The 20,842-nt window shown below is 42.5% G+C and overlaps 1 protein-coding gene across 1 annotated transcript in view; it reads right to left on the reverse strand.

Annotated features, from left to right (window-relative positions):
• rgs3a (regulator of G protein signaling 3a) overlaps positions 1 to 20,842 on the reverse strand; it is a 167,589-nt gene that overhangs the window by 76,505 nt on the left and 70,242 nt on the right. The window contains 2 exon segments of the mRNA XM_034095308.1: positions 10,631 to 10,674; positions 20,712 to 20,823. Of these exon segments, the coding sequence (XP_033951199.1) occupies positions 10,631 to 10,674; positions 20,712 to 20,823 (156 nt within the window).

The raw sequence follows: 20,842 nt of genomic DNA on the forward strand, positions 1-20,842 counted from the left end.
TATAGCTCAGTTGGTAGACGGCCCATGTACTGGGGGAGAACCTGGGTTCAAATCAGGCGCTGGACCATGTGTACTTGAATTAAGGCACCCAAAGAAATCTTAAAAAGAATAAAGACATTTGTGGGTAAACTGAACAGTGCAAGACCATTCGTTTCTATTATACTTAGCTATAGGCATTTTTCCTAGTTAATTGTCATCCTCTCATTACATGGTTGACTAGAGATTGTATACCAACACTACTTATGCAGGTATCAAATACAGTGAATTTCTGAAAATGTACACATGGCCACAACTCAAAACAATTAACCTTCAATCATGTAATGCTAATGACACTTGGTAACACCAAAAATATAACACACATGCTCCCCATTTCACAACAGAAGTGATATGATACGTGATATACTCCATTCTGATTAAGATACAATTTCTCTGTTTCTCTTCCTTCCATAACAATAAAGCAATAATAATAATTACTTGGGTTGAGTAATGCTGGGAAAATAATGCAAACGCTCAGGCTTTCCAGGGAACATTGTCTCATATGGACAGGGTTTCTCCAGGCACCTCCACACTGTCCCACATTAGAGAAAACACATCTGTGATAGAGCAGTTCATGTTCTCAGAGACATGCATGCACCTGAATCCCCAGACACTTTCACATACAAAAACCCTTATAAGTACAACTTTTTACAGTACATTATTACTTTAGCTTTTGTAACATTAAATTAATAAAATAATTAATCAGAAAGGACACCAGCTGGGACTCTACTCTGAGTCATAGCAAAGCAAAGGTCTCAGAGCTGCTTGAGGGCTTACTTAATCTGACAAAGAGAGGACATGTGTATGTTTACACAGCCTTGGTGGGTAAATATGAGGGTCGTGAAGCATACTATACTGTAAACCACTTACTGACATCATGCACATTTAGTCTTAGGTAAAGAGAAAATTAGGGAGGGGGATAACGGATGATGAGAGATGTAGAACACCATCAACAATAGTCACTTTTGATGCGAGTAATACAGCATACGTAGTAGTGCATTTTTTAGCATCATATCTTAAACTGAATTATGCTCTGCTAGGAGGCTACTAATGATGATTTATCTGTCTCTAGCTATCAATTCCAGCAATACATTTCCTTCTCTCTTTCATGTTTACCATTATTACACATTGCTGTGCTTTGCTGCCTAACTGAGCATTATTGCATCTATCTGGGATGGTTGTCCTGAGAGTGACATGCACATCATCGCATTACATCACCTAAAATAATCAGTCATGCCAGCAAATGAGTAAACTGTTGACAGCTAGTCACAGAGCACATGTTTTAGGAGCCAGCTGGAGCTTTCGATAATTTGGCCATTTGCAAGGACAGCTCTCTTAGTTTAAGCTAGATCTAAGTGCTGTCTTACTTTAGTCTATCATTCAAAATGTTTGTTTTTCTTTAAGTTAAAATAAACACTTGTGAATCACTGTTTTGTTTAAAAAATAACATCATATATTTCCACTGGGACCAAATTGTTTTCCATATTTTGATAATATAGAGTTATATTTAATAATTGAATATGGATATGGATAATATTTTTACTGTTTTTAGCTTGGAAGGAATTTGTCGGAATTTCCTTCTCTCTGAGGAATCAGGTCTTTAGGGATTTTCATTTTAAGATCATGTTTTTTCTTGGAATTTAACAACATCCGGCTAGTGAGAGAGGCTGCAGCCCTAGAAACAACAAATAACCATTTTTTCAAAATAAATTGTAATTTGTTTCGGCAGCAGTCAGGCCATAAATGAAGGCTTTATTATTGGAATAACAGAGTGACTATTCAGTTATTCATAAGAACATTTACTAAAGAACCTTATTAGCTAAAATAGCTAATGGATTCCTTATTTTAGCTCCTACTTTGTTTCACCCCTGTTTATAAACCCACCCGTCCAGGAGATAAACATGAGAGCTAATGAAACAAAATGCAATGAATGGCTACTGGCCTGCCATGGAGTGGCTAAAAATACAGGCAGCATTTCCCCTTAATCAGATTGATTAAAGTGCTCCCTGGTTGAAGCCCTCCCCCCGAGCCATCTGGCAGGAGAGTTTTCACTGTATCATTGGGATGCTGTAAAGACAGCTCACCTAAGCTGCCTGAACACAGGTTAGCATGGTTTCAGTGACAGTTAATGCACGCAATACTGCTGAATTCAGGCATCATATTTTTAAAAATAACCCATATACAGTTTAAATAACTATCCATCGCATATATATTTTACAAAGCCACAGTAGCAGGAATGGTAAAACTAAGTGCCTATTATATCACGTGTTCATAACATATCCGCTCATGGATATAATGTAAACAGATTAGAGTTTGATTTTTTCAAAGCAAGTCCCTATACATCGTTACATGAAACAGTGTCATAGCATATTAGTCATAGCCCATTTACTGGTGCTGAACATGGTAGTGTGACCAGTCCCAATCATTGCAGATAAAACTACAAGCACGCCATTGCTCTATTATCTCATAGTCCTACTTAAACAAGTGCCCACTATAGCTGTATCCTTTGGGCCTAAAGCCAATAGACAACACCTTCATCTTATCTGCCATTTCTTCACAGTGGGCTTTAGTGAATCACTTCTAAGCATGTGGCTTTGTAACCGCAGCAGTTAATGGATTTATGGCTTCGAATATCGAGACATGTAACAGGAGGTAATGAAGCTTAAGCAGCTAGCTGACTCTTGTTGTCTTGTACTGGATATTGACCACTCACAGTCTCTTTTTCTGGTATTGTCTATGTCATCACCTCTCCTTTGTGGTCTTTTTGAATTGTTGCTTCTCCCTTATGTTGTCATGCCAGTGGCATGGGTCTAGAGATGGTTGGTCTACCATTTAAGTACAAACTAAAACATCTCAACATTTTATGTTCTATTAAATTCTGTACACATATTTGTGGTCCCCAGAGGATGACACAAATAGATTTAAGTGATCCTCAGACTTCTTCACTAGCAATTCTACGAGGTTGCCATTTTTGTTTTGCAGTGAAATGTTTCAACATTTCTATTGACTTTTTTGTAATGGAATTTGCTAACGATACTCATGGTGGCAGGTCGTATCGCAAAGACGTTGGTGACTTTTTCTGCAGTGCCAGTGAAACATTTCAACAAACGCATTTGCACAGTCATGGTTACCAGTCAAACATCTGAACATCAAAAGCTCTGGTTAGGTCAGGGTAAAGTAATGTAGGTCAAGTCTGGTTGTAATGCATGACTGTCTTATGACACACATTCCTGAACCAGGAATCTATATAATCAAAAGCCAGTGTGAGTGTGTTACACTACACTGGAGGTGGACACAAAAAACAATAAAGCGTAATCCAATTCAAAATACGTTAAAACCCAATGCCGGTTGGAGTTGACGTGTTGTCCCTGTAATGCTGGTTTATAGGTTCTGGCTCCATGTTTGTTACTATCCAGTATGTGATCCAAAAGGTAACCATTAATTGAGCAACAAATTAATTGCACAACACACTCAAACAAAAGAATGTTTTATGTTCCACAAAAAAGGAATGTAATTTCCTCTCAACTCAGTGGCTTTCCCACACTCTTTCATCTATTTCTAGTTTGTTTATCTTGTTTCCAGTTAGGAGCTCTTCTGTGGTTTGCCCAGACATAGCAGCCATGAAATGAGCATGCAGACTGAAGCTGACCCGGGGCCCTTCCTATAGCCACCGGGGAGGGTGATAAGCACATGACTGGGCCAAGAAGAAGATTTCTGAAGTCATGTACTGTTTCCAAAAAGTTTTCTCAGTTGGCTTTTTTTAGCAACACTAATCTTGTCTTTAGTCAAGATCATAACCTAGTCAATGAGTTCATCAAACCATTTCACTTTTCTTCTTATCGTTTTCACATGACTGTATCAATTGTGCTTTTATTGCATAAGCATGAAAGCATCGCGAGTCTTAGATAAGGTTAGCTTTTAAGTCAATAAACACCCGTTTTTATCATTTTATTTGTGATTTAGATAGTTAGGGTGACAGTAAAAATCAGTGATTATTATGATTTTAATTGAATGGCTCCTACTGTGAAATAATTGGAAAATACTGTTGGTCTGGCTAACAAAAATGAAAGATCAATTATTAATTTGTAAATAACACACTCGCATACAGTGAATAATTTAGAGTCTTGTTATCATCTGCCCTGCACCAGACACGTAAACCACGGTTTAGTACACCTCAGGGGAATACTCTCATTACTGGAACCAATGCTGCTGGGTAAATTGTTGGTGGTTGTAGATCTCAATGCAATCAAAATGCTTTGACGGAGGTCTTTACTTGATTATATGTAGATGTTTAGCCACTGTCACTGCATTCCTACCAATCTTTACTGGCATATCAAATCCGATAATAAAAGTAAAGTACGATTTTAGTTTAGGGCCAAATGGAATGAAGAGGGTACATCTCAGTTCAATCCGACCCTCGAGAGACTGTTCCTGCCCCAGCTATGTTATGGATGACCACCATAAAGTGGGGATTTTGTTGACAAAAGCCCCTGGGTGCATATCATTCGCACCCTGCCGTCAGACTGAAACTGACAGCCTGTATTTCATGCAGTCAATGATTTCCCTGAAGGCAAGGAGAAACTTTATACAGGGATGCATAAGAGAAAGGCATCTTGTTGCATAATTGTATAGCAAACAAACACCTTTTGTGTACATCCTTTTATGTTTGATCCGGGTATGTTTAAGATGTATTTCTATTCCTGTAAAAAGCATCAACAGTGAGTAATCAAATCTAAGTTGCACCATTATAACTCTGTCCACAAACGTCATGAACGTTAGCATACGCACCAAGAACACTGCAACCTTTTATAGAACAGACCCTTTAAGATAATGACAATTTGTATGCACACTGTGCTGTGTAGCCTGATTACAGCACTCCCTTGGTGTTTAACGGCTGAACCGCAAGACGTCCCACTGTGATTTTACCTAGTTTGGCAGTATACCTATATATTCGGGGCCTCTTATCTCATCCCTTTTCAATCAAATCATTCTCAACAAGAGCGTTTTTATTTTCAAACCAATAAGTGCAAACTCCAAAAGAACCCTGATGTGGGTGCATGGTTCAGGAGGTCTTAACAACTGACCAATGAAGAAGTACAAATATGATAGATTACATAAATGTATGCAGACTATGGTCAGATGACGTAAGCAGTTTGAGTCATTGTTATTGCTGTGCTTTGGTAAGTGGAAATTATTCAGAATTGTATTATAATTAAGGAAAATGCATTAGCTTTAAAGAAATTCTCAGCTTTAACTGGAAGCATCACATCAAAAGGAACGATCAAAGCCACATGTATACAGTACAGCACGTTTTGTATAGTAACAGCAGGAACAGCAACATTCAGTAAGATATATGTTTCTGGGCAAAGTCATCATGGTCACCTCAGGGCCACAAAGCTCACTGATGAATTACTGAGATCAAATGTATTAAGTCTGACATATAATAAGCTAATCATACACACAAATACATATGATTTTTAATATAACTCACTCGAGACCTTGGAGTGTCACCTTCAGTCATAAAGAGTTGTATACGTGCAATGTGGTTTTTCTTTCTATGACAACTACTTATTTTGCAAAAATTAAGGTAACAATACTTCCTGTTTCATGCCGTTGATCTACATAGTGCTAACGATACAAATCTCCCTCTCCTAACCTTTGAATGCCCCCTGAGCCGAAACATCAATCATGACTTACGTCTCCGGAGTCAGATAGCAGGTGCTTCTGTAGAGAGCTGGCCTCTCTAACAAACCTCTTCTTAGGCCCGACCCGATCTGCCAAGTTGCCCATGGTGACTCTGTGATGACCCTGACGCAATCCGCTGGACAATAATTTCAACCAGTATTTATCCTCGTTCTCTGTGTTTCTCAATCACCTATACAATGCTTTCTTGCTTCGTCTCTTCCTGCTTCGCTGACACACGCACGCAATTGACTTTGCAGAGACACAATTGCACCTCCCCAAACACACACAATCTCCCTCCACGTGTAAATCTGGGTTAGATCAGTTCCGTTTTTAGAAAGTGCTAAAATAGGATGACCTCCAGCGATGGAAGAGAAGGGCAGGAGTAGACTAAAGGAGGGGAGCGGACTTAGAGAGGAGGAAACTGAAGTGGTATACTCAAAACTTTTAGAGAAACTACAGGAGTCATTTTCCTACTGCTGCTGAATTGAAGTGCTATCCTTCCTCAATCTTTGCCAACATCTTTTAAATAACTCCTTGAAAGTCCAATGTGCAAAGAGACCATTTCAAAGATGCATGTCTGCCTCGAAATAAAAACAATGGACAGAAGAACGGACGAGACATGGAGGAGATACTATGGTTCCCTATGATGAAGAGCTCTAGTGAAGAGGTCTGCTGCATGAGAAGTAAGTTTTATGGGGTAATAAGTAGGAGTCACATAAGTTGACGTGTGGTCGCTTGTAAATCAGAGCAGATGGATTTCCAGAAGTGTCTTCAAGTCAGGAACAGTGTGTATTAGGGGTGTTCCAGGCAAGATAAAAACCTGCAGTAAGCATTAAGTCGGAGTCAAGAATTCTCTCCTTCCATCGAGCCAATCAAATGACTCGATCCATTGAGCCAAAGTCATTCATGCCTTCATCCTCAATGATCCCTCTCTCCATCCAGGTCACATTCTGTTCTGCCTCACACAACAGTGAGCCCTGCCAGCAGGACCAGAAGGTCAACCACTCTGTAAAGACTCTGTCATCACTTAAAGATAAATGAGCACTGCAGTATTTAAGAAGCTTCCATTTTAAGTGTACACCAAATCACAGAGAGTGCCTTCATTGATTATTTCTAGGGATGCTCCGATCGATCGGTCACGCTCTCTAAACATGCCGATCGCGAGAGCTGATAACATGACGTAAAATACACTTTTCTCTGTGCGCGGCAAAACAAGCTCGCCAAAATGGCTTCACCGGTCTGGCAGTATTTTAAGGTGTCCGAAAAAGACAGTAAAATAGCGGAATGCAACGTGTGAGAAGCAGAAATCCTGCAGCTCCGCCCGCCGGACCAGTAAGCAGAGCGAAACACACAAGAGTTAGACCTAACACACTTAGCTATTTTATCTACCTCTGGAACAAGCTAAACTAGTTATACATATATTTATTCTTCACTATCGGGTCACTCATTACTGGATCAGAGAGCTGCATGAGATACTGGCCGTTTCTCAATCTCGAGGATACTGGCTTCCAAGCCAATATTTCAAGACTGCTACGTCATCGAGTGCCGCCGAAGTACTGTTCCAATCTCCAGCATACTTGGAATTCCACCGAGGCCACGTCCTTGGTTTGGGGCAAATTTCGAGGCTGCACATGGGTAGACTTCGCGTCCTTAAAATCCCCACAATGCTTTGCGCACGGACCAATTTCAAAAACCCTTGCGAAGAATGACTGAACCGACGCAGCACACATTTAAATATAAGTATGTAGTGGCGTAGAAAATGTGTAGTGTTGTTAAATGTGTTACTTTGTTAAATTTATTTCCACCATAAATGTGTTCCATGAAAGTAAAGCAAGTTCATAATTAGATAGACATCGTGAGGTATTTATTTTCGGTACAGTTTATGTTGAAACCGTTAGAGAGAGTGGCACACTTGTTAGCCTGTTCCATTCTTCTTCGTTTTCCGAAGCAGTGGCTTGGAAGTATACTTGCTTCATTTCTGAAGGAAGTGACTTGGAAGTACGCGACTACCAATCCAGCATCTTCGCGATTGAGAAACGGCCATTGACAGGCTGTGAGAGGGAGAGAGGGGGAGAGAGAGGGGGAGAGAGAGAGGGAGAGAGGAAAAGAGAGCGCTTCCGCTCATTTCTCCCGTGTTATTATCCAAAGTGAATGTAAACTTGAATAATGTACATCATTTGAATGTAATAATTAAGTTGATTGTTGTTTGTGGAAGCTCCAGTGAATGAGCCCCATTAACTGAGTTGTAAACATCACTTTAAATGGAAGATTTAAAGTGATGTTTAAACCTTCCATTTAGGGCCCGCCCACTCGATCGGCGATCGGCCCCAAAATTGGCGATCGGAGCATCCCTAATTATTTCATAATGCGTCAGCATAGATTTAAACTGCATAGCATAAAACTATGAAAACAAAGTATCTTTTAAAAAGTATATCTTACAGTAAATGTGAAAGATAAGAGTTACAGTATGAGTGAACTGCATGCAGCGTTTCATTGTGGCTACTGTTTGCTCCCTGAGGTTTGAAATTAACTGCTGACAGGTGTATCAACTATAATAGATGAATTCACACTCTGTATGTAGGGAGGCAGCTGACAGGAGGGATAGAGAAATAAGGCTGAGCCAAGTGCATTTTGAATGGAAACAAATTCACACACACACAAACAAAAACAGACACACACAAACATATTTTTGCTAAGCTGATACCACCATTCGAGCAATTCTGTTTTCCTGTGACGCATATATAACATCTAAAATCTGCCTTTTTACTCAAACTCTCACTTTCTCTTTCATGCTTTCTTACGTAAGAGGTTTTATTTTTATACATCCCCCTAATTGGATAGTCTAAATAGTGTTGAAGCTTTTTCCTTCCTCTCTTCTAGCCTGGCGGGACAGATCTCGGGCATCTCTCATTCTGTCTGGAATTTCCGATAAAAAAAGGCTCTCTAAGAGATTCATAAGCTGCTATGCGGCACATTTCAAAGCAAAAATACTGTGACAATGTGTGTGTGTTCGTGTGTGTGTGGAGCAGGAGTCAGGGCCACGGGGTTTATCGAGTCTCTCTGTGAAAAGATTATCCATATGAGCAGATATTGGCCACAAGAAATTGCGGTAAAAAGGAAAAGGCAGAAAATGGCCCCTTGTGCAGATTCTTCAGCTTAATTGTTAAAACAGTTTTGAGACATAATATATTCAGTTTAAGGAAGGTTTAAGGAACTTAAATGTCGTACAATGTTTTTTCAAAAGACTAAAAAGAAAGATGACCTTGTTCGGGGAAGAAATGTATGAGCTGAGTTTCACAGATTCACCATATTTTGAGTTGTACAGTTTGACATTTTTAAGTATCATGTCTATAAACTGGGATTTGTCAAACTAAAGAGTGTATCGAGTGCAAAGGTGTGGAAGAGAGGTCAATCTAAACCAATGTATTAGGTCAGTATCAGCAATTTAAATCAGGCTACCATAAAAAACAGTTGTATTATTACCTCCTTGGCCAAAGAAATACAGAAGAAGATGAAGATGTTGGAAAGCTAAAACTATATATGTTTGGTAACAGACTCAGATTCTACTATTAGAAAACTGGATTAACCACTTAATAAAATGACTCTGAACATAAACTCTACCCAAGCCATTGTATCACCCGACCCGGCTACATATTCAAGTAAATACATGAACCATGAATTTGCTTGGCATATACTCGGCATGCTTAAGCACACTTGTATGCTCTGCTAGATAACATGCTTCACATCAAGGTAAATCTGGCTGGAGGCGATGATGGAAAGGTCTCCAGACACAGAGCGTAGAAGAAAATGTCAGTTTTTTACATCTTCTACACTTGAACTAAATAAGGTTGAAAGATGTGAGATGGTAGAACCAAAATGTGATTACTGATGAAAACATAATGTATGGCAACATTGAAAGTGAGATAAAGCTGCAGTTTCATTCCCACACACATTTCTCCAGTTCAAAAATGCAAAAAAGAAAAACAAAGAAATGATTGACAACCATTTGCTCAAAATGCTCATTAGGTACAGAAGAATTGCCAGGAACACACACACAATGTTAAGGCTGTCAAGCAGACAAACAGGCTTCATAACTATAAAGTATTGGTCAGATCAAATCCTGCTCCTTTGTCTGAGTGCAGCTGATTTCATTTGATTTTTTATCTGAAGACTACAGACAACAATATACTGTTTCCTTTGAGCTATATGGGAACATACATTTTCAAACTACCAGATTCCAGCCATGGCCATATATCTTTCATGCAGCTTAAACAATAAAAAGTGTAATCCTTTAAAGTGCCATTACAGTTATCCGTGAATGATCACAACGATGAAATATTCATTATGCCCAAAGCCTTTCAAGTTAAAATGACAGCCTTAGAGGTGCTACTGTACAGCAGATGGGAGAAAGGATGACTAGTTTTCATAATAACTATGAAAATATTTGAATGTAAATCAATAGATATATAATATCTTGACTCATTCTAATTGTTTTATACTGAATAGCACTATCTCTAGGCCACATAGTTTAGTGTACCTTGTTTCCACAGCCTTGTTCAAAATGAGGATTATTTTAGGTGGGAATATATAAAACACTTTAATAATAAAATAGGATTACAAATATTTAAAGTATGTGTTTTAGTATTTAATTGTTTACGATGTATGTAGACAAATATAGAGAGTGCGTGCGTGCGTGCGTGCGTGTGTGTGTGTCTGACATCGGATCTGAGAAAGACGCACATAAAAAAATATTTTCATTAGAGCCTTCTGCTAATTCTAGTGTCTTGCCATGCCATGTGATTTTCCACGGCCTCAGTAGCCCCTCTGGCTCACACACAAAATAGGCTTCTCACATTAGACCCTCATTTTGTTTAAAACTCACACAAACACACACAAGGCTTACTCTTACCTCTGTCATGTGAATAAGGTAGAACCTCAGTTCTTCAGCGTAATCTGTAAGACAAAACAAAACAGGAGACTTTAATTTTGAGAACCACCCAACTTCATTTACAGTGTTTCATTTGTCACATGCTTCCTTCAGGGGTCATTGATTTCCAATCAGGATTTTGCTAAAATACTTTTTATTGATGGAAGGCTTTTACTTTAGGTCAGCCTTATAGGCATCCATCCACAATTCACTGAAGTAGCAATCTGCGAGACATGCCTGTGGGTCAGGAGTCAAGATAAATGGTTTTAATCGAGTGACCACACACACACACACACACACACACACACACACACACACACACACACACACACCCCCGTTTGTTGTGGCAATGTTTAATGTTTTATATTCAGTAAGTGCTCACACAATTCAACATTTTGACTGACTGATGATCCTTTCTGATGATCAATATCACACTAGGAAGTAGTTTCACCCTGGGATGAGGTTTACAATTATTCATATTCATATTATGTCTGATCCAGTATTGAGAGACCCGACAGTGAAGAATAAACATATTTATAACTAGTTTAGCTTGTTCCAGAGGTAGATAAAATAGCTAGGTGTGTAGGTCTAACTCTTAGTGTGTGTTTTTCTCCGCTCACCGGTCCGTCACAGCGGGTGGAGCTGCAGGATTTCTGCTTCACACACATTGCATACCGCTATTTTATTGTCATTTTCAGACACCTTAAAATACTGCCAGACTGGTGAATGTATTTTACGTCATGTGATCGGCTCTCACGATCGGAGCACCGATCGATCAGCAGAGAGTGAATATTGGCCGATATTGATCGGCGGCCGATCGATCGGAGCATCCCTAATCCGTACACTTATGTTAATGGCCTCATGTTTCACCGTAGTTCTTAAGTACCTTTTGAAACTTGGCCTCACTGAAGGCAGTCATGTGTTCACATAGGACCCCAACAACACTGACAATAAGGAGTCACAGTAACAGACTTTCAGGTTGGCACCCTGAAATTCAGAGCACAACGACCAACTTAAACCACATGTATTTTGTTGATATCATAGATTGATAGATAAGAGGTTAACTTAACCATTGTGATGTCACCCATTGATTTGTGGACTACTGTGTTTTCAAGCCTGAAGGCATGAAGTGCCATATTTGACGAACTAAATCTTTATCCGGATGACCAGCTTGCAGTGTTTGCAACCTGTCAATCACAAGGTAGATACACCCTAAAGCTTACCCTGTTTTATCATATATATTTTTGAAGCTGCAAGTATGTTTCATCAGAAGAACTTTCAGATAGGTAAAATCACTCCAGTTGTTTTGTAAAAGAACATTATGCCCTTATGCTCAAATCAATCTAGTTTTTACCAACTTGGTAAAAAGTAGTTATTCAAAGTAGTATTTTATATGTCTTAAACCGTGTGTGGAGGGGGTCTTCAAATCATGAATTCCTTCCTTAAATTACTTAATCCAGATTTACTTGGGCCTAGTCCAACAACATTTAGCTTTGTTGGCCAAAATGTTAAGCCTTGGCTCAGATTCCTCTGCATAGCAAAGAAGAGTATACTAAAAAACACACATGCACATTGCACACACTGAAGAGAGGTCCTTTGAAGGTCACTGTCAAATTATTAAATATGTGTGTGATTATTACACTCCCATCAGCCTCAAGCCTCTACCTCTTCACCTGCAATGTTGACAGCAGCCTCCACAGGCAGCTTTCCTGTTATGGTATTTTATGAATGTTTCCATGAGACCTGCATTACACTGCAGAAAGTGTTCATTTTTATAACAGCAGAGGTCACTGTTGGATATATTTCTGTTTACAAAAACTAGCAGAGAGAGTGCCGTCTTAAAACATACTGTAGTGATGCAGGACTTTTAAAATAAATTCATGTTTTCGTTTGAGTCGAAAAAATGTCCATACTTTAAAAAAATACACAATTTCATAAGTGTTCTGAAAAGCCGTAATCTAATATGTAGTTCCTTCCTATCACCTGACAGCAGTGGCTTACTGGTGGGTCAAAGGTGTATTATTCCAGTAATTCCCTGTCACTCAAATCCACTTCCTGTCCCACTAAAGGACATTTATAACATCAGTAACATTTTACAATACAGTTTTAACTGTCATGTCATTTTTCCACCACTTTTGTAGCATTAGCTGACAAAAGGCTCGATAGGGTCGTGTAGATGGGCTGTTTAATGACGTCTGCTTACTTTGTTTACTACAATGATAAAGTTGGATTGACACATGGTCATTTAGTTTTATCTGTGGTCAATCACTCTCAGTGTTTCCCACGCTCCTCAGGCTAGTATAGGGGTGACACAGGAAGCCCCTGCGTTGAGCTTGTACTCTGTCATTACACACACACACACACACACACACACACACACACACAGACACACACACACACACACACACACACACACACACACACACACACACACACGTCAAACACACCCTTGCTGAAACAAACACAATCCCCGGGCGCCTCTTTCCTGAGTGACGCTGCCGAAGCGAAATAACAATGACAGGCAGCAGGGTGGAGATGTGTGTCTGTGTGCGTGTGTGTCGTCTCATGAAACACACACCCTCACAGAGACACGCAAACCCTTCTGAATCTCCCACCCTGGAGATCTCCGATTGTTTGGGTGAAGGGTGGAGGTCAGAAGTCTCCCAGAGGAGACAGCGATGTCTGCAGGGAGGGCAGAGCAGCTCAGGCCATTCTGTGTCAGAGGGCTTTATTATACATTCAGAAGTGTCTGTGATTGAACATTTACAACATTTTAAATTATAGACTGAGCCAAATGGAAATATTCCTTAAATTAATAATGTGCTGAAAATATGTATCTAAAATAATTTAATAAACAATCTTTTTTTCCACAACAGAGACAAAAAACTCAAATGAAAAAAGGTTTTTAAATGTCATCAACAATTTGAAAAGGAAAATACTTTAATTCAGTCTTAGACATGCTTCGGGGGAATCACATGTTTTTAGCTCCTATTGATTTGGAAAACAGCTTTGACACAGATTTGGCCGCATGACCTGCTTCATAACAAGCAGCCTTTTTCATTTCAGTATCAGTATGTCACTGCCAGAGACATTAAGCTAATAATAACTTGGAGGATTTATGAGCTGAATGCATTCAAAGTTCAGGTGGGAACTTAACGAGTAGCTGCATAACGCAATAAACCAAGGAAACAGGCACTCTAATATTAATTATAAATAGACAAAAATGTGATGATACATTATAAACATCTTCACCAAAAGATTGAAGGGGCCAACGTTACTACTAGTTCTCATTCATAACACTCCGTTCGATGTCTCACTATGGGATGCGCCTCATCGCGGAGCAAACAGAAGCATCAATCTCATTACGCCAATCCTGATTGGCTGGTGATCTTGACGTCAGCGTCAGGGAATCCACCCCCTATAAGTAGCTTGCGCTACGTCGCATGCGTCATTCAAACACCTCTTCTCGCTTCAGAGCACATCTCGATGGTAGCCGGGCTAGCTTAACAGTCCACAGACTGAACCCAAAGCTAACTTACGGTCGTTGGGCGCTCGCCGGCTACTCTTCTGCTTCGCAAGAAGACTGTTAATGCTAACACACCAGTTAGTATTATAATCGACCTCGCCATTTCTTTCCTTGGAAATTAAGGTAAGGTTTTGATTTTTTCAAGCTAACAACACACCTGTTGCTAGCTTGCATTCCCTCATTACCGACACCACGGTAGTGAGGACGTTTTTTCTTTTTCTCTCACAGACAACGTACCTGTTACGAGCGGGTCCTCTCCACGCCACGCGGCGAACAAGATGGACGCCTCTCTCCCTCACACCAGAGGAGTCAGGGACTCGGAGGCTCGGCTCTGTGGCTGCAGGTTGAAAATATCAGGCACAGACTCACACCAGGTCTGCTCGTCCTGCCTCGGGCTGGAACACGCCAAGGAGGTTATTGACAACCCCGGCTCGTGCGGGCATTGTGCCCGCTTCACCGTAAAGAGCCTCCGCCGACGGTTAGCACGCCAAGCTAGCTTGTCGGGACAGGACCCCCTGATGTCCGCTGATTTGCCGACTGGCAATCAAGACGCGGGGGCGTCCGCTAGGGCTGTGCATCTTCACTGGTCTCACGATTCGATTAGATTACGATTATCCTGTCAACGATTCGATTCGGTTCGATATCCTGGTGCATCACGGTGCATCACGATTCATACCAATGCTTTGCATCCTCAATTTTCTATATTACTGCACATGGCTTATTTTTCATCAATGCATACATGCAGTAAATACATATGAACTCTCTTTTTATTATTTAGAAAGTGCTTCAGAAATCAATAACATAAATGTCTTGACATTAATTTATAAACCAAAATAAATGAATTGTATAGGTCTAGCCTCCGTGTGTGAAGTTGTTCCATCCTCAAAAACAAAAAGCTAATGCTTCTGTAGTCTAGCTGCAGCTTCTAGCCACGGTCTTATGTTAAGAAAGGACACTGAATGTCCTGAATGTGGCATCACACACAGGACTTGAGTCTGAACACAGCAGACAACAGGAGTATTTACAACAGCATATAAAAACAAAAATACTGCATGTGGGTGCACACTTACATTCTCTGTCTTACTGTTACATAAATCCCATAAATGTATGAGATTAAATTAGCTTCATTATATCTGAGTGATTAAGTGAATAATAAAGTTTCTATCGGGTCTCTATCAGCCTGTCACTCATTATTTTCAGGGAGGGGGCGGGGTTTGGAGGAACGGAGAGGAGACGGTGATCGCGGAAGCTTTTTTCCTCCTGCCTTCACAAACTTTACACACGTATATATCGTCTGAAAATTGCTAGAGGACTTTCATACTCTGCAATCCAAGACTTAATTAAATCCACCAAAAACCTGACATGATTGTTACGCGATTATTTTTGAAAAACATAAATCCCTGTCTGTGTCTCTGAGCCGCAGCGACACAGAGTGATACAGAGCGGGTCCTCCTTCTGCTGTTGGTTCTGGACTGGTGGTGTTGTGTTGGTGGATAAAGCAGACTGCTCCATGTTCGGTGTTGCTGTGCCGCTGTCACGTCTGTTCCCTGATCTCTGCGTCACCGACCGATTTGATATTAAAGTGGTCGCAGCCCGCCCCGAGTCCCCAGCCCAGGCAGGAGACGAGGGCGAGTTGGCCTAGAACATCTCCGGTTCCGGCTGCAGCCCAGGCGCAGCCAACCCAGAATTTCGGCCAGCAGTCGAGGAAGAAGAAGCGGGCGGCCTGACAGCCCCTCCTTCTCCCCTCTGTGACAGAGCTGGAAGTCCACGGTTCCCCAGCTCTAGATGTGTTCCCGCTGCCTCGAGAAATGCCTCAACGCCATCCTCAAGTCCGCAAAAACACATGTCACAATATTGTTGTTGTTTCTCACATAAACCATTTTCCGCTGACGCATCCAGGCTTCAGGCCAAGGGCGCAGCTCAAAAAAATGAAAAGAAAAACAATAAAAACAATAAACAGTCCGTCAACTGTTCTCCTTCTGAGAGCAGCTACGGCCTCTCTCAAAAGGCGGATAATAGACGGGTCTGTGAAGGCACCACCGTCACGCGCATGCGCAGTGCCGGCTGGGGTTGTGAAGACACCACCGTCACGCGCATGCGCAGTGTCGGTGGGGATTGTCGAAATGGGGTACCACCGTGTTCAGACACTAGAGGGCACCATAACACAACAAATAGAGACTCAGAGGGTAAGAGACGTGACATCTCCGCTGGCTCTAAGGAGCATGCAGTGGAAGATGCTCACAACATCTGCTTGGGTTTTCAAGACAGTAACACGGGGCTACAGACTCCAATTCGCTGTCACCCCCCCTCGCTTCTCGGGCATTCTGTATTCACAAGCCCGAGGAGAGTCAGCCCATATTCTAGAAAGAGAGATCCTCTCACTTCTAGAAAAGAGGGCTATATCTATAGTACCCGCCGAGCAGAGTCAGAGCGGCTTTTATTCCAAGTATTTCCTCGTTCCCAAACGGGGAGGGAACGGGATTCGGCCAATACTAGATTTGAGGGCTCTCAACAAATATCTAAAAGGATACAAATTCAGAATGCTCACTCACACATCTCTGCTGCGTCTCGTGCGACAAAACGACTGGTTTACATCGGTCGACCTGAAAGATGCGTATTTCCACCTCCCAGTATATTACCCACACAGGAAATATCTGAGGTTCGCTTTTCAGGGGATCTGTTACGAATACAGAGTACTTCCCTTCGGTCTGTCTCTCAGTCCAAGAGTGTTTGTACGACGTACGGAAGCCGCGATAGCCCCGTTAAAACAACAGGGTATTCGCCTGGCGACCTACCTAGACGACTGGCTGCTTCTCGCACAGTCGGAGCAGGAGGCTATTACGCAGACAAATGTCCTCGTAAAGCACCTGCTCAACCTGGGTTTCATAATAAACACAGAGAAGAGCATGCTGTGCCCAGCACAGACTGCACTCTTCCTGGGTTTACACCTGAACTCGGTGCCCTTTACAGCCCGACTGTCAGCGGAAAGAGTGAAAGCTTTCAGAGCTTGTCTCGCTCATTTCCAGCTGCGCAAACATGTTCTCTTCAGATCATGCCTGCGATTGCTGGGGCTCATGGCGTCAGCCATCCTGGTCGTACGACTGGGACGCTTACACATGAGGGAGTTTCAGTGCTGGGTAGCCGCTCTAAAACTAAACCTAAGAGTAATGGTTACTGTGAAATGCGTTATGGCACTGCGCCACTGGCTGCACCCGACTTTTCTAGTACGGGACGTGCCTATGGGTGCTGTCCTTTCACGGAAGGTGGTCACCACGGACGCATGTCTGACAGGTTGGGGAGGTATTTACGAAGGTCGTCCGGTGAGGGGTCTCTGGAGCAGAGATCTCCAGCGGGCGCACATAAATTACCTGGAGCTTTTAGCGGTGTTCCTCACCCTGAAACGCTTTCTGCCTTTTCTCAGAGGACATCATGTCCTCGTGAGGACAGACAACACGACCACAATATCATATATAAACCGCCAAGGGGGTTTGCGTTTTCTCCAGTTACACATGCTGGCACGCAAACTGATCTTATGGAACAGCAGACGTCTCCTCTCTCTGAGAGCGACGCACGTACCAGGAGTGATGAACCTCGGGGCAGAGCTACTGTCCAGAGGTGCACCACTATATGCAGACTGGACTCTACATCCAAAGATTGTGAGTCAGCTGTGGGTGCGTTACGGCAGAGCCGCGGTAGATCTGTTCGCATCAAAAGAAAACGCTCAATGTCAGCTGTTCTTTTCAATGCGCGATTTAAACGCACCGTTAGGCGTGGACGCGCTCACGCACGTTTGGCCTCCGGGCCTTCTGTACGCGTTCCCACCCCTGGCTCTGATACCCCCAACTCTGGCCAGAGTGAGGGAACAACACCACACACTTATCCTGATAGCTCCGCACTGGCCTGCAATGTACTGGCTGGCGGAGACATATCAGCTGCTGTGCGGGCAGCCATGGCAGCTCCCACTACGCAGGGACATACTGTCTCAGGCGTGGGGGGCGATCTTTCACCCACACCCAGAGCGCTTGGCACTATGGGCCTGACCCGTGAGTGGTACAATCTGAATACAGTGGGACTCCCTCAGAAGGTGATAAACACTATTCAGAGTGCGAGAGCTTCCGCCACCAGGTCTCTCTATGACTGTAAGTGGAGGGTGTTTGAGGAGTGGTGCCTTCAAAAAGGACACATCTCTTTTCAATGTCCTGTCGGGGTGATTTTATCATTTCTACAGGACTTGATTGATAAACACAGAGCTTTCTCTACGATCAAAGTGTACCTGGCTGCTATTGCTGCATGCCATTTTGAGGGTAAGACGGCTAGCCAACATCCTTTGGTCTGCCGTTTTATGAAAGGGGCTCGCAGGCTCCTCCCTGTCTCCAGGTCACTGGTGCCCTTATGGGACTTGGCAGTGGTTTTAGATGGGCTCAACCTGACCCCATTTGAACCCCTTGAAGAAGCTGACATGAAGCACTTGTCACTCAAGACAGTGCTGTTACTGGCCCTGGCATCCGCCAAGCGGGTCAGTGACATTCATGCGCCATCTGTACATCCTTCATGCACTCAGTTTGCCCCAGGGCAAACAAGAGTGTTGTTGAAGCCCAACCCTGCCTTTATACCTAAGGTGGTTGGTTCGTGTACCCCAATTGACATTGAGGCATTTCCTCCGCCGCTGTGTTCCTCCGGGGAACAGCAGCCGGATTTGCTGTGTCCAGTCCGTGCTTTACGCACCTATATGGACAGATCAAAAGAGTTTCATCATAATGACCAACTCTTTGTGTCCTGGGCTAACCCTCAGAAGGGCAAGCCCGTTACTAAGCAACGGCTCTCCCACTGGAATGTGGAGGCAATTGCTTTGGCCTACGAGTCAGGGTTTGCAGGCACCTTCGGGTCTGCGTGCTCATTCGACTCGGGGCCTGGCTACATCCTGGGCTTTTTTCAAGGGTGTTTCCATCCAAGACATTTGTGCAGCGGCGAGCTGGTCCTCGCCGCTCACTTTTGTCCGCTTTTACAGGCTAGACGTCTCTGTTCCTAGTGTGGCCCGAGCAGTGCTGGGCACCTTGTTGAGTCAGAGCTATACCTGTTAAGTTCTGGTTGGTTTGGTGAATTTCGAGATAAGCTCGTCTGGCAATACGGGAGCTACAATATCCCATAGTGAGACATCGAACAGAGTGTTATGAATGAGAACGATAGGTTACTTACGTAACCCCAGCCATCAGAGTAACATGAAGTGAGATGTCTCACCAGACGGCCCTCCTTGCTATGGTGAAGCGAGAAGAGGTGCTTATTTTGAATGACGCATGCGACGTAGCGCAAGCTACTTATAGGGGGTGGATTCCCTGACGCTGATGTCAAGATCACCAGCCAATCAGGATTGGCGTAATGAGATTGATGCTTCTGTTTGCTCCGCGATCAGGCGCATCCCATAGTGAGACATCTCTCTTAGGACTGGGGTTACGTAAGTAACCTATAGTTTTCTGAAGAACAATATTATCACTGGATACTGTGATGGATTTACTGTAAGGTATCAGGGGTAGTCACGCTTCCATGACACCTGTAAAATTAAAGAATTTCACAAATTAGGATCAATAAAGTATCTATCTATCTAGGGGGCTTTATCTATTGACGGTTGTACTGAGACCTCAAATAAAATACCATAAAACACCTATAAATCACCTAAAGCAGCATTTATTTGAATGGGTACTGTACTTACATTTCCAATCAATGACTTCACACAGTGGTCTCCCCCTACACTCACAATGACTGTGAACACTGCCATTACAGTCAATATTCTGCTAGACAGAGTGGACAAGCTCCTAGCTCAACATCCTTTTAACACCTATCATGCTGCTAAATCAACCACATAATCCCGACACCACTACCCACTGTTAAATCCTATTTACTGTCACTCAGCTCTTGACACCCACAGCTGGAGGAGAGATTGTTTCTCCCACCTGGACTTATCAATTTGAAGAAATATTGGTGTTCCTCCTCTCCTCTGCCTCTGACCCAACACTGACTCTAAACTTTGCCCCCCGTCTCCGCCCACCTCTCTAAACAGAGATATTTACAGGGAGCCCTATTTATTTGACAGCTCTATGCTCTGTGTGGCCCTGACAGCCAAGCCATTCTCTCCTTAGCGCTAGAGGAGATGGTTGTTTACACTGTGGTGACATAAAAAGACAAAGCATCAGGAACCTTGGCCGTCTTTCCCTAAATATCCTCTGGTTAAGCTCAACTGAATCCCTGTAATCACGGGGCTGTCTGCTTATCTTTAGTTGTGTAATTTGTGGGTTCAAGTGTTTCATGTCCCTTTTGTGTGTAACTGTTAAAGTGTTGTAACAAGGTAACAGATAAGATTGTGAAATATATTTACATTTTGCAAGATAAGATTGTTTGGAAATATATTTACATATTGCAATTTTCTTTCAGGACTTTGAAGGAAGGTGTTGATATAGTAACATTCATTTGTCACCTTAACAATTTTAACATCTTAGACTTTAACAAATGTTGGTAACGGGTGCAACAAAGGGGCGTACATACCGTCCTGGAGCCTGAGCTGTCGGAGGAACAGCGGACTCTGGAGGACATTACACCTGCCGGGCTCGTCTTCTCTTGTCACCAGCATCAGGTCACTGTACACAAACACTGTGACCTACAGGAGCAGAGGAGGA

Source organism: Pseudochaenichthys georgianus, chromosome 12, assembly GCF_902827115.2.
Source record: "Pseudochaenichthys georgianus chromosome 12, fPseGeo1.2, whole genome shotgun sequence".
Classification (NCBI taxonomy): Eukaryota; Metazoa; Chordata; class Actinopteri; order Perciformes; family Channichthyidae; genus Pseudochaenichthys; species Pseudochaenichthys georgianus.